At 44.4% G+C, this 15,106-nt stretch overlaps 1 protein-coding gene and 1 pseudogene across 3 annotated transcripts; both read right to left on the bottom strand.

The window, feature by feature from the left end:
- Positions 1 to 2,461: 2,461 nt before the first annotated feature.
- Positions 2,462 to 5,774, bottom strand: LOC103970317 (trihelix transcription factor GTL1-like). Of its 3 annotated transcripts, none has more exons than XM_009384048.3 (3): positions 5,253 to 5,774; positions 3,054 to 4,548; positions 2,462 to 2,971 (listed from the first exon to the last, which is right to left on the bottom strand). In XM_009384048.3, exons 1-3 carry the CDS (start codon positions 5,594 to 5,596, stop codon positions 2,696 to 2,698), a joined length of 2,115 nt encoding a protein of 704 aa, XP_009382323.2. In that variant the 5' UTR covers positions 5,597 to 5,774; the 3' UTR covers positions 2,462 to 2,695. The 3 variants fall into 3 exon arrangements, with proteins under 3 accessions (XP_009382323.2, XP_018675808.2, XP_009382324.2); XM_018820263.2 differs by having other exon boundaries at positions 2,822 to 2,964; XM_009384049.3 differs by having other exon boundaries at positions 2,822 to 2,967; positions 5,253 to 5,773.
- A 4,358-nt stretch (positions 5,775 to 10,132) lies between these two features.
- LOC135627120 (uncharacterized) lies at positions 10,133 to 15,061 on the bottom strand (annotated as a pseudogene).
- Positions 15,062 to 15,106: the final 45 nt, after the last annotated feature.

Raw genomic sequence — 15,106 nt, 5'->3', positions numbered from 1 at the left:
CGCCCGAAATATTTATGAATCTGCCATGTGTCGAAGCCTAATTCTTAGAGAAAGTCTCGAACCAGCCCAACTCCAGCTATCAATCGGTTGCTCTCAAGCCCACGTAGGGAGCCAACTCGTGCTCTCCTTGTGTACATCAAAAGAAAGCACGACCTTCTAACACACACGCACTCACACACAGTTTTCTCTTCGGATCACCATGATCGAGTGCAAACAGATGGAATGCACTCCGGAGTTCCTAGTCCACCACAAACATGTCCACCGCATCATGTTAGTCTCCATGCAAAGGTCATGCATGCCCTTCTCTATCGTATCTTCTTGCACCCCAGCATAATGCTAGTTGTCTGCTATGATAATTCTGACGTCTTTTCTAAGCTTAATAATCTTACCTGGTGCTTTGTTCTTCAGGATCTCTTTACCAGCAGCTGCATCACAGCCATGCATCTATCCCACCACAAGCAAACAAGAAGTTGAACATTCATCGACAGCATCCATTGTCGCGTGCAAGAATGAACAAGGAGATGTCTACTCACTTACACCGAGAACGACGCATTGCTATCATAAACTGTGTGGAATTTGCCAAAAAAGCAATGCTCGAAAAGATTGATAGCTACGTTTAATTGCATGGCAGCAACTGAACACAGTTGCACCGGTGAAATCTCCACCACTGCTTTCCTTAATTATTGTCCTCCTCGAACAAAAAACTCGGAGGACTCCATTACTTCCTCAGCTTTACTCTATTTCTTTTTTTACTTTGAATGAGAATAACAACATGTATAGACACATTTTAAGTTTCTTTTGTCTTTCTGACCCCATTTTTAATTTGATTTCAGAAAAAAAATCTGACTCCCGTAATTTCGTTTTATATTAGAATTATAAAAAGAAACTTAATTTGGTTTGTGAGGATTTGATGAGATTATTAGTATTGTCTTGAATTTGTATTTAATAGATTACTGGATCAATTATCTTATCAAATAACATTGTGAAAATTTGCATGATCAATTAATATTAGTAATCCATCTAATATTTTAAGTTAGATATATAAGATTTATTTATTTAAATCTTATTGTGAAAATATTACTACTAAGAGATAAAGATGAGATGAAAAACAATCCTATAATTTTAAGTGATAATCTATAATCTAATAAGTAATATGACATATAAAATATAACTACTTCGTCTCATCATCTTTTTCCTTTTATATATATATACATATCATTGTCATGATATAATTATTATTATCGATCAATTAGGACTAAACACATGGAATACTTGGAGCCATGGACATTTGCGAATATGTACTAATTCGATCATTAGAGAAGATTTATCGAATAAATCACCGATGTAATTTTTTTTATAAAATAGGCTATGAGCATATTTTATTTTTAAATTAAAATGAAAAAAGAGACATGAAATGCATACATTTCTCATTTCTAGAAAATTCCTCAGCTAAGTCGAATGTGACGGTACTCAAACATCAACAAGTCGAGTCTATTTCAGTAAATCAAATCGGTGACATGTAATCGTACCCTAAAGAGTTGACAAATTATTTTTTTATTCCATCTAAATTATATTATTTTTATGGAGGAACTGAGTCAGAGTGTGATCGAACGGTTCAAATTCCACGTTCCCAATCCGATCACAACGACACGTGGCTCGTCATTGATCTCTCTGGCGATCGACGACGGTGCGGTGAACATGCGGAATGATGCAGATTAGGGCCCCTCCCCCCCGCCCATGTGGGACCCGCGGGCGGTCCCAGCCGCGACCACACTGTCGCCGCGGGAGCGTGCATGCACATGCTCGCCACATCACGTCGTACGTCATTGATGCGCACGAAGCCGTCGCGTACACTGAACCCAGATGATTCCTAAGAGGCGTCGCCGTCTCATCCAGGAGGGCGGTTCGGTCATTCCACGCGCCGCGGGGGACGCAACGAAGGACATTTTTGGATGTCCAGCAGCCTGAGCTCACCGAAACCATGGCGGTGTCTCTGTCCTCTTCTTTTACCTCTGCTGCTGCTGCTGCTGCCGCCACAGGGCAGCATCGAGAGCTGAGAACGAAAACAGGTCCTCCACAAACAAAAGTCAGAAGGGGAGGAGGTTGGGCATCACAAACGGCATAGGTAGTCCCCTTGCAGCCTCCACGTTTTCCCATAGAAAAAGCACTCTGTATCCTCTTCATTACTGCCTGCAGTAACCTTTGGTGATTTGAGTACAGTGTCGCCGAGTCGGGACTCCACCTTACTTCACCTTCCTCTCTCTCTTCCTTCTTGGTCTTTTCCAGTCTGGAATCTCACCAATATGTAGTGCTACCAAGAAAGAGAACAACGGCAAAAGCATACAGCAGCAGAGATCGAGAAGTAGAGAGAGAAGCTGTTTCTTCATCGTGATCCAGAAGCAGAGATGGAGTTGTGTGCGCGAGCTTATTCGACCCATGTCCTTTCTTATTCCGCGACAGATCAATAAATATGACGACACCGTGAGCGTCATCGCCCATATATGTCTGTTATGTTGTGTTACACCTATGATGCCACTCAGGTAACGATGAAGGTGTAGAAGGAGGTAAATGTATGTGACGTGAGAGACGAAGATGCACGCATGGGACAAGGTAGGATTTGGACGTGGATGTTGCGTTGGTGACAGAATGTATGCACCGAGAGGAAGGAGGAATTGAGAGGGCTAAGATACCAAATCTACTGAACCACGGCCAAGAAGGAACCTGCTGCAGTAGTCGCTGCTGCCGATGCCGTCGTCGATGCGTTCCCGCCGCCGCCGCCGCCGCCGCTCACGCTCTGCCTCTGGAACTGTATCTCGTACTGCATCTTGCTGTCCTCGTCGTCCTCATTGTCGTCGTCGTCCTCCTCATCTCCGTGCAAGTTATTGCTGTCGGGCTCGTCCACCTTATCAGGGTCATCCATCACCGGTTGACGTTGCCTTCGCTCCATCGGCTCCTTCACGATGTCTTCTGGCTTCGAATGCCGCAATGAAGTGATTGGATCACGAGAGTGTATGGGAAATAGCTGGTGAGAGCAAGTGAGCCTTGCTACTAACCTTCTTCATCGCTTCTTCAAAGAAGGTGGGCCGATGTCCTCCTTCGCTCGTTTGCACTTGTGCACCATCGCGACCTTCACCGCCCTCAGCATTCCCACAATTACTGTTTCCGTTATCGTTGCCACTGTCGCCCGGGGTCTTCGTTGCAGGCCGCTGTTGGTGCTGTTCTTGTGACATTGGCTCCTGCTGTGGTTTGACTCCCACACTGCTACTGCTAGTGCCGCCGCCGCTACTGCCGAGCAGTTTCTTGCGATAGAGCGCGTCCAATTGGTGGAAGTAAGGACAGGTCTTGGAGTCCTCCGGCCGTTTCCTGTTGCCCTCCTTCACCTTCTTGAAGTACTTGTTGATGTTCTCCCACTTCTCCTTGCATCTCTTGGCACTCCGGTTGTACCCGAGCCGCTGCATTCCCGTGGAGATCTCCTCCCAGAGGGGACCCTTAGGGCCGGAGTCCTGGTAACTCGACTCGAGGCTGCTCCGTAGATCGATGAGCGCATGGACCTCCGCCTTTGGCCACCTCGAGGACGACGTCGGCTCGAAGCTCCCGCTGCCTTGACCCTCCGGAGCCTCTGAACTGATCGGCGCCATCTGTGTCGCCGATGACTGCTGAGCATCACGTTGCTGCTGAGGTGGCTGAGCTTGTTGCGGCAGGGTTGGTGGCGGCAGAATGTGCGACGGCTGTGGAGGACGGGGTGCGATGGAGGCGGCGGCGGCCGGCGTGGCGGCCAATGGGATGGATTGACCGCTGATCTTTTGAAGATAGGAGACGACTGCGCTGTCTCGGGACGCCGCCATGGAGCGCTCTTGGACCAGCAGCTCCTGCTCCCGGCTGAGCCGCGACATCTCCTGCAGCCGCCACGCCTCCTCTCGTTTCATCCGGTCCTGCTCTCTTTTGTCGATCGCGTCCAAGAAACGCTGCTGCATGGCCTCCTGCCGCTCCATCACCTGCTTCATCAGCCCTTCGAAGAAGGCCATCATCTGCCGCCTATAACGAGCGCTCCCTCGATGCTTTCTCTTGCGTCCTTTCCCGACCCCACCAGCCTCTTCGGTGTCCGCGTCGTCCGACTCCGACGACGAAGAGGATGAAGAATTCGACGAGAAGCCGAGCCCGGCTGCAGCTGCGGCGGCAGCAGAGCTCGAGACTCCTTGTGCGCCGTGCTCGGGGACGACACTGGTCGGCATGGTCACGGGCGGTGGAGCTCCGCCGGAGATGGGCGAGACTTGAATTCTAGTACCCGAGGGGCCCGCCATTCCGGTGGTGAAGCTAAAGGGGGACGACGTGGCAGCAGCTAGGGGACGTGCGGCGATCGCAGCCGGCGTGGTGGCGCCTCCCCCGCCGGTGCTATGGAGGGCCTCGAGCTCGCTGTAGAAGCGGTAGGTCTTGCCGTCCTGGCGGCCAGCCCGGCCATCCTTCTTGCGCTTGTAGTACTTGTGCACGTTCTCGAACTTCTCCTTGCACTTCTTGGCGCTCCTCTCGTAGCCCAACTCCGCCAGCTTCCTGCCCACCACCACCACCAACCAAACACGCTCACCAACCTATCAAAAACGACTCCCAATACCATGAAGAAGGAGAATTCCACGGACTAAACAGACCGAGAACAAGAAGGAGGTAGGAGGAGGAGAAGAAAGAGATGAAAACAAGACCATCATGCCGGCATACACCCACACAAACGGCATCTACACCGAATCACCCGCCGATTGTGACCTGAACTAATAATATAAATTAGCTAAAGGAGAAAAGGGTTGCGAGAAGGAAACTGAAATTAAAAACGAATGCGCCTCGATGGTTGCATTAGGGGAGTGCGTACTTTTTTGTATGTTGGTTAGGTTGGGATTGGCGTAGCGGAGGCATCTTTCATGGAACTCAGGGAAGAAATAGTTGTAAACAGGAGGAGGATAAGGTAGTGGGAAAAGAGAGAGAACAAGGCATGAATAGGGCACGGGAGAAGGAAATAACCGACCCTCCCTCTCTAAGTTATTGGTTCTTCTTCTTGCCAGAGCTACTTGAAGCTCTACATCACCGCTACGGATCCAAACGTACATCGGTACACAACTATTTATGGGAAATTCTCGGAGTGGTGAAGTAGCACATCACAAAGCATAGTACCAAAAGCAGGTGATCTGTGTATCCATGGACGAGAGCAGCAGAGCTTTAGGCTCCACATTTCGGAGGCAATTCCGAAGAATTTAGGATCGTTTTACCTGGAGACTTCTTCCCACAGAGGGCCCTTAATGGTGGCATCGCGGAATGCGGCGTCCATCTCGGAGCGGATCTTCAGCAGCGCCAGCGTCTCCTGCCGCGGCCAGCGGTTACCGGGTACGCCACCGCGCTCGGCATCCTCGTCCGGGAGGCCGCCGCCGGCCACCGCGGGACCCATCTCGTCGAAATCGGCGGCAGCGTCCTCCGGCGGCGGGCGACGACTGCTGATGGGGGAAGCGGCCTCCGCCAACAGCGGCGGCGGCTGGAGGAAGGCGCCAGCTCTGTGACCGGCCGTCTCCAAGGAAGGCCCCCCGAATTGTGACCCTCCTTCCTGCTGCTGCTGCATGGTTCTGCAGTAACTACAGTGTTAGGCAGCTACAGCCTGTCGTTCTCTTGCCAGTAACAGGTATGGAACTCTCTCTCTCTCTCTCTCTCTCTCTCTCTCTCTCTCTCTCTGTGGGTGGGAGGAGAGGAAGAGAGGATGGTGTGTAGGGAATTGGAGGAATCAAAAATTGGAAAAAAGGAAATCAGTACATGGAGTGAAAAAAAGAATAAAAAAGATGGGAGCAGGTACAACTGGAAAGAGAGAAAGATAGGTAGAGAGAGAAAGTATGCTGTCAAAGATATATATAATACCATACACAAAATGCACATACTTACACATACTAGAAAAAAATAAAGATGGAAGAGAGAAAGGGGAAGAGAAGGCAAGGAAAAGAAAAAGAGGATTAGCAGTACATGTAGGAAGCTAACATATTGTTGTAGTAAATTATATACCTTACTCTTCTGCCACTCACATTAATTAAGTGATTAAAGGTTGGCACACAGGTAAACAAGAATCTAACACAACCTCATTGAGTACAACTCCAGCTAACACAGTTTGAAATGGTGGGAGAGTTGGGTCCCTGTTCCTCCAAAGGGGAATTTTAGTGTAGATTTGGGAGATCTTTTGCCTTTAGAATAAGGCATCTCTTCATACTTGCAAGCGTTTGTTTGATGTACAGACAAAATAATCTAACACAAAATTCTCATTTTTTTAGATTAGGTAAGAGAAGGAGAGGAGGATGTGAAGGGAAGGGAGACAAGAGCACATTGTCACCGCTGGAAGTAAATTGGGTCTCACATGAGAGGAGGAGAACGTGACGGGAAGAACCTACACCCATGCAGTCCCCACAAAATATAACCCTATACACCTCTTGTCACCCTACGATTCTCTCTCTAATTATTTATTTATTTATTTATAAATATATTAAAATTCATATAAGCCTAATACAATCACTGTCGTTGTGATCATTACTGATCAACATCTCTGCATTCTTCCATGATTTACAAGTCAATTTACTACTGATAGATAGATAGATATGAATAATCTTTCATTCCAAAAATTAAGTATATAGAAAACAAATATATTCTTAATTGTATTCAAATCTTCCCTCAATTATTCCTTGTTACCAACTACCTACATCCACATATTAAACCTCTAATTTACCCAGCTAATTCCAGAGAGAGAGAGAGAGAGAGAGAGAGAGGAAACAAGGACGAAGCTTCATAACCTACTATTTGTTTGCCTTTGCTGTGCACACAAGATTGAAACTTACCGTGGGGATATGAACAGGGAAACAGTTCAATCCAGTTACGGCAAGGAATCTCTTGTTCTTGTGCCTTTGGATTCTCTCCACTGATTAGAGGAAGAAGGATAAAAAAAGTTAAGCTTACACTATTTACCTCCTCATCGGACAAGCAAGTTTGCCTCGTTTGTCCACCTCCTCCTTGTTTACTAGAATGAGTTTATTGAGGATTTGAAATCTTATTTTACGATGGTCATTATGCCTTCACCACATATTCTTTCCCTCCTTAGTTCTTTCATAAATTGATTATTTTATGACCATAATTATGAACATAGTAAAGAGGATCTCATTTGTTGTCATCGTTACGATAGAAAACGATGACTTATCGAATGGGATGTCTCATAATGATTGGTCTATGACGCCTAAAATTATTTGGTGTACATATGGATTAATACGACTATGGTATGATCTTGATGGGAGAGACTCTCGATGATGCATCAAATTATATTACTGTCTCATACAGTGTCGAGGGGACCAAATTGAACCTTGGGATGATGGGTGGTGATGGGCCCGTCGTGTGGCCACTGGGCCGGGCTGTAGCTATTAGTGATGCAGATGGGTTCCACTGAGTTCTTAGGACCACAAACTAGAAGTGAGAGGGAGAGTGGTGGGGATGTGGGACTCATTGGCACATAAATATGAACTACTGATCCAAAATAAATAGTTTTAGATGTTAGATCGATTGTGATATTATTATTATTTATCACGATAAAATAATTGATGCAAATTGATGTGAATCTGACTGCCTATTAGCAGACATGTTGGAGGCATTTCCTGGTGTTGCAGCAGGACTCATCTCAATCATGTTGAGGCATTTCCTGGTGGAAAGGAGCTTGCAGTAACTGGTTAAAGGACAGGAGGAGGATGTGGTAAAAGGTGTGATGGATTTAAAGCTTGATGATGGCACATCACCCCAAGTGTCGAAGCGGCTGACACTTCAATGGGACAAACAAATATACCTTTGCCTGGTGGAATTGCTGTCGTGCATGGCCGGAGTAAACCCATGTTAGATCTTTTGCTCCTCTCTAGATTGATTGGTCCAGGTTTTCCCTCCTCTCGGAGAACAGTGTGTCTCCGGTTGAAGTCAATCCTGAGGTAGATGACGTTAAAACTAACTACAAATACCATCTCTTCGGATCAGACATTTCCTGATGTTTCTTCACTTGTTTAAACGATATAATGACAACCGATTACGAAGTGTTATGTTAATTATTTGAGATCGATTTGATGAATATTACAATATTTAAATTTGAATTCAGCCAACTACTTGGCTATCACAATAAGATTTAAGCAGATTAAAAAATTTGGAATACATCGTGAAATGATCTCTAGATAAAGGATATTAATATTTTTTTTTATAATTATTAACATTTTTTATTTAACTAAAAAAATATATTTTAACTTATTACAGTAAGATATCATTGATGTTTTGGTTAGTCCAACGTGGTCCGTCCAAACCTGTATGAATAGGATTGTCCAATGTTTAGTTGAGATGGAAACATCGAATCCCCAATGTGCCATTTGTACAAAAAATCGAGATTGAAAAGGGTTTTTTAATTCAATCTCTCCGATGCCCAAGTTAGTAATCCAATATAGATGAGTATGATCATGAGTGATATAAAAAAATGATACTCTTTACTATTTTGAAAGTTAGCTCTTATACCTAACAGTGAAGGGATGATATTTCGTGGAATATTCTTTAAGGGGGTAGTATTTAACTACCACCTATAACAATCTTTGTTTGGCCTTTTGTCTACGTAGGCGACAAGAGTGAAGACAACTTATAATTGTTTTTGCTTTAGACCTATGTCCACATGGGCAAATTGATGAGGGGTAACTTTTATAATTTATAATTGTTTTGCTTTAGACCTGTGTCCACATACTGATGAGGGGTAACTTTTATTTTTTTTTCTTTCAACCAGGATGTCACGCGGAGGACACATACCAGATGATGAATAGTTGATGATATCTTCTCTATCATTTGTCCCTCTCATTCGATAACCTGAAAGGGTCATTTTCAATTTGATGCTAGCTTACCCTAAGATTTAGTTGGGTCATTGACTTCATCCTTTCGAAGCACCAAGTCCCCCAATTCGACTCATTGAGGGCGAACACCACGATTGTAAAACTTGTTCATTGCTTTATTGTATTTTAGTGTCTATAGGTGTACCTATGCTATAACCTTGTTGATATAGTCGAGTACAGCCACAAGTACTTTGAAGGTATTTCATCAAATTTCTCAACCCAAGGTGTGTGTTAGAAATACTATCTCGGGTGATAAGACAATCTTAGTGTCGAAGGCCAAGTTGAATGATGACTTCACCCAACCTGGTGTCGTTCGGGAGGCTCATAAGGCACTTGATAGTTCACCCACCTATGTCTTTTGCTCCAATGGCTCGATTGGTGACCTCGATGGGACCATTGCTCTAAGGATGAGCTACCGAGTTGAACTTCATTAACAAAACTTTTTGAACTTTGCATTGTTGAATTAAGTTCCATTGTTAGTGATTATAACTCGGATTCTGAAGCAAGTGATAATATTCTTCCATATGGATCTATCGATCTACTTTGCAATGATCGACACTAGCGGCTCAGTTTTCACCCGATTTGTAAAATAGTCAACTCCAACGATAAGAAACCTTCGCTAACTCGAGACTAGTAGAAAGAGTTTGATAATGTCCTACTCCACTACGCGAAGGGCTATCCGTAGCTGGGCGAAAGAGCACATGGACATGACTTCATGTGAGCATACTATTCTCATGTTGGATCTCTTAACATTACTAAGATGGTACGGCATATTAATGCATATGATGTGCCATATAATGATATCTAAGCATGAAAAGCTACGATGTGTTTCATTAATTGATATTACTATCGAATGCTTCTAATAGGAGTCATAATTATCCAAGGTGCAATCGAGGTGAAAACATCGAGCCCCCGAGATGCCACATATACGAAGACCAAGATTGAAAAAAATTTCTTAATCTGATTCCTTTACCGCTCAAGTAACCTTGTTAATGTAATCATAAATGGTGAAAAAAATAATCTTTTTTGCTATGTTGAAAGTTAACTCTTAGAACTGAAGGGATCAAATATTTAGTAAAATATTCTGAGAACAACTTTCTATCCACGTATGTAATAGGAGTGAAAACAACTTAAAGCTATTTGTTTTAGACTCATATGTACATGACAGACGAGTGAGAGATAACTTGTATCTTTTTCTTTCCGCTGGGCTGTCATACTGAATCGAATGATAAATGATTAACGATATTTTCTCCATCATAACTCATAAATCATACATACCAAAGGTCTGATATGCGAGGAAATTGAAGTGGACAGCTAAAGGGAGCCAACAGGCAGTAATGGAGATGAGTTGCTCCAACGAGATCTGCAACTCCTGCGGTCCACAACACCCACTCCGACTTTAAAGGTGGCCGCGAAATGACGCATGCGGCGGGTTAATGCTGGCCCGCCGGCCTTCATTCGAGAACCATGTGGGAAAGCCATTAAACGAGGCACATCCCATTGAATTGGAGGAAGGTTTAGGTGGTGGTGGTGGTGGTGGTGGTGGAAACACACCTAACCTCGGCTCTGGTACTTACTTTTGAGCTTGCAGGTTGGGAGAGCTGCCCCTTTGTGTGGCTCATCAGATGAAGAAGACTCGAGAGGTTTGCAGATGGGCCTTCACACGCTCTGCTGCCATATCCCTGCAAGGAAGAAGAAGTACAATGGCCTGAGATGTTTCCGGACACGACTCTATCACAACAGTTCACTTTAAGATGTTAGCCAACCAAAAAAGATGTGTAAAGGGGTAGATGACACTGAAAAGAATGCATTTTTAAGAGTAAAGGACCATGATGAAATTGGTACTCTTAATTTTGATATGGGTCATTGAATACAGTGACAAACATATGAACAATTAGTACAGTAATTAGCAACTTGAACAATATGAACTAAGTGAAAAGTGTATCTGGCTATGAACACAAGCACATGATAGATATACAGAAGCCAAATCAAGCCATAAAACAATTTCACAATAACCTAACCCGTTGTCATCTCGAGAGTTCTGTCTTTGTGAGTCTTGATTTCTTCAGGCTTTAGCATAAGATTGTACCCAAACTTCATATATCTGTTTACATCATCTAATATGATTTGTAACAAATATCAAACTGTAACAGACTTAACACTACAGCTAATTAAATAGTTTAGTAACAAAGGCAGAAGTATCAAGACAAATACACTTACTTCCTAAAGGAGAAACCATAATTTCATTGTTCTAGGTTCCATCCTGTTGCTTCTTGCATCAAACTCAAAACTCAAGCCCCCGTCTCTCCTGCCATGTTTTTTCATTCTTAATCCTTGATAAGTGATGAGTGCCATAAAAAATGAGTGGCCAAAGCCCTATGCTTTCTCACTGTTATTTTTCTCACATATAAATTACACTTCCTCACGTAGAGTTACTAGTGGGCCACATCAGAAATTTACTTATTTTTATTGACTCAACAAGAAAGATGAATTCTCTATTTCTGGTCATTAGCGATTCTTGTTTTAGAATTATGAAGTAAATTCGTTGCTTTATAATGAAGAATCCAAATGCAAACATATTAAATGTGAATATGCACTTGCATAAGGGTGTTCAAATACGCAGCTCATGCCCTTTGAGATTCATGAACTTACAGATCTGCTGATGCAAATAAAACTGAAGTCACATGTAAGTCAAAGCCAAATGATGTTTCAAGAAGGTGTAATGTCAGGAATAGTTCAGAACATAATGATACAATTGTCTTGAACACTTTTCCCAATCCTCAAAACATTTAAAAATTCAAGCACCAGTTTGACATATTTGCCCGAGGAATGAGATCTACTTATTTAACCATGATATTACATACTTGGCAAAATCATCAGTTCATGGATTCAGCATATTTCCAAGGGAACTCGTTCAAAAGTAAGATTGTACCTGCTTCAACAAACTTGTGTACTCATTGAGCATGTTGTCCCCTTAATGTACATGATAATTTATACATGCAGAAATGCAAGAATGCAGGTCCAATTAGTATTTAGAACATAGTCTAGCATACTTGACATGGTGAATTATGTAATTCCTTAGGGAACACGAGTGTTGTGTGGTTGACTTGTATCTCTATTGTTACATTGATTGAACTATAAAAAATGAGAGATGGCACAGTGTCTATTATCCAACGTTATGTGCACAGATAAGTAAAAAATAAACTTAAAGGTTACATGAGGAGACAGTTTCTACGATTTTGTTGCAGTTTGACTACTACAATATTCGAGGTCCAATCTATCACAGCATCATTTATAAAAGTCATGAGAGTATAAGAATCAGTTTAAGACTGAGCATTCTCGTCATTACATTTAAGAAATAAAGCATTTAGCCATAAATCGCACAAGAAGAGAACATCTATGTACAGTTATCTAAGAATTAAGTTCAAAATCAGACTGATGAAATTCTTTTTGACATAATTTGAAGGCTAAGAATATCTCCATATTGCTTTTCTTCGTTTGACTAGATACTAAAAATAATAAACTACCATAAAAAATTATCATCCCTGTAAGGCCTACCTTTCGAAATGTTAATGCTCCATTTTCCAAAGAACAACTCCAAGCATGAGATAATAAACTTGAAGCCTGGAACCAATAGAAACTTTTGCTTATGACGATCGCCATGTATCAGGCATTCTATCTGGTCAGCTGGTATACAAGTTAATGCTCCTTAATGGTCACAGGGAATCAGCAGCAGAAGCTCCACGCTCACACTGTCCAACTGCAATTCCCAGAGTCCCATTATGTCTTTGACTTAGCTTACAGCACAACCTTCTAGGTACCTGTTAAGAAAATGGAAAAGATTTAATGATTTCAAGAACTGGTACAAAATATTAGTCAAGACCTAAAAGGACATTCAAAATAGAGAACAAACCAAATGCCAATTTTTTCTCATTGGAGTACCAAAGACTTGAATTTCATTCACGTCAGGCAGCGGAAGGGATCGAGGAAAGCATAATAATTTGTTCTTGAGATCATCCCTCTCCTTAGCTCTTCCATATGAACTTAGAGTTGTATTTCCAACTCTTTCAATATCTCTCAAGAAAAATAGAATAGGCTTCTTGCACACAGACCTGTAAGAATCCCTTGTGTCAATATCAAATTCATTCCTGGAATTAAGCTTGTTCCAAGCGGCATAAGTCCGTTCAGAGCGTTCTAGCTCTCGTGGAAGGACAATGGACGGGAACACTTGGATGACGTAACCCAGCGAGATTGAGAATGTAAGCTTCTTCCTCTTATCATAACAAATTGATCTTTGCAAGAAACTTCAGGCTTGGAAGAGAGCTCAAGCCAGGGTAGAGGGGGTCAACAGCTTCAACATGGTGTATTGAGATGAAAGGAGCAACAGGGTGGGCAGCCAACAGACCATGGGCACTTCCCCTAATATCCCACTGAGACAAAATCAAGAAAGTGTCATCTTTAAAATAAGTGACAACAATTTGGTGGAATTATATGAGGTATTTGGTTGATTATGTAAAGAAAATTGGTTTCAAATTAATTTCAGAAGATGACACTTTATTTACAAAAGTTGGGCAATGTGTCTAGAAATTCCATTTAGGAAGCTGGAAAATAACACAGCAACAGCTTTTTTTAGCATGGAAAAACTAGCAATTTATTTACAAAAGTTTTAGTGAAATCATGCCATATATTTCATTATCTATGTCTTCTATTAACATCAGATATAGGTTCTGAAAGAGGCTGAATGCACAATCAAGAAAAGAAATGTGAAATGCAATACAGCAAATCCTCACATCAAGAATCAAAAGACATATGTTTTACTTGCACAATCAAGAAAAGAAATGTGGAATGCAATACAATAAATCCTCACATCAAGAATCCAAAGACATCTGTTTTACTTGCTATCATCAGAAGCATCAATTGCAAAAGAGAGATACTAAATGAGCAAAAGATTTGATTCAGGATTGAGATTTACCAAGCACACACCTGGTGGAAACCATACTCGCGAGTTAGAGGGACTCCGAGCTCAGAGACGCAGGCGTGCAACCGGTCGTCGCTGCCGTACAGCTTCGGGTACCTCTCGATGCACTCGTCCATCATCCCGGCGAGAGCCTCAGCCAGAGGATTGCTGATGGCGATCCCACCGCCCCCGAACGCCATCGAATGGCTGAAGTACGTGTTGGCCGAGTGACTCTCCGATGGCCCCCCGACGTACACCATCTCGGTCCAATCGTACTTGGCGAGCACCGCGACGAGGTTTTCCGGGCAGATGATGGTGTCGTCGTCGACGAGCACGAACCACCGGGCGCCACGGTGGCCGATCCGGACGGTCTCGGCGAGGATGCGGGCGATGCGGAGGCCGGAAGGGTTGCCGGTGGGGTTGGTGTAGCGGAACCGGGAGATGTCCTCGGAGACGCGGACTGGGGGGAGGGATCGGGCGAGGGAGGAGTTGCGGGGTGCGCGGGGCACGCGGTCGTCGAGCCAGACGTAGCCACGCATGGCGCCGGGACGCCACCAGAGCCGGACGAACTCGCGGCGGCGCTGCCAGAGGTGAGCGGAGCCGCCGATGCCGAAGACAATGTGGCGGAGGTGGAGCGGCGCGAGGCGGTCATCGCCCTCGTTGTCTCGGTGGTGGTGGTGGGAGGGAGGGGCATCTGTGGAAGGGAGGCGGGGGGAGGGGCCCGACAGAGGGGGAAATGAGGAATAGGAAAGGAGGGGGGAGGCGGAGAAGCGGATGTGGGACCAGTAGTGGAGGCGGAGGGAGGGGGAGTTGAAGACGAGGGAGAGCCATGCGGAGGTGGCGATGAGAAGGGCGACGATGGCGGCGGCAGATGCGGCGGCGCGGCCGTGGCGGTGGGGGTGGGGGCGGGTGAGGTAGTGACGGTTGGCGCAGGCGGCTGGGAGGGTCGCGTTAGTCGTCATCTTCTTCGCCGTTAGCGGTGGTGGCAACGGTCATTTCCTCGACGAAGAGACAGGTTTAAGAGGGAGGGGGCGGTTCTTATTCGACGGCGTTCGGGTTGAATCACCGTGGTGGAGCAGCGTCGCGTCGACGCCTGTCGCTCGTTGCTTGCGTGAGAGGATGGTGCTTCCGAAACATGGTGGCGGTGGGACGTCAAGATGATCCCATTTGCCAATCGAAATTGAATCCCATATTCAGAACTCTTTAACGTTCCCTAATTGAAGTCGCTGTGAACTACAATGTGGTC

Source organism: Musa acuminata, chromosome BXJ2-11 (assembly GCF_036884655.1).
Source record: "Musa acuminata AAA Group cultivar baxijiao chromosome BXJ2-11, Cavendish_Baxijiao_AAA, whole genome shotgun sequence".
Taxonomy (NCBI): Eukaryota; Viridiplantae; Streptophyta; class Magnoliopsida; order Zingiberales; family Musaceae; genus Musa; species Musa acuminata.
This window is presented reverse-complemented; position numbering and strand designations above follow the sequence as displayed.

Coding starts and splice junctions, on each gene's coding strand:
- LOC103970317 (XM_009384048.3), bottom strand. CDS start 5,596: ATGCAGCAGCAGCAGGAAGGAGGGTCACAATTCGGGGGGCCTTCCTTG. Junction 4,549..5,252: donor CTGTGGGAAGAAGTCTCCAG/GTAAAACGATCC, acceptor GGTGGTGGGCAG/GAAGCTGGCGGAGTTGGGCT. Junction 2,972..3,053: donor TTGAAGAAGCGATGAAGAAG/GTTAGTAGCAAG, acceptor CGGCATTCGAAG/CCAGAAGACATCGTGAAGGA.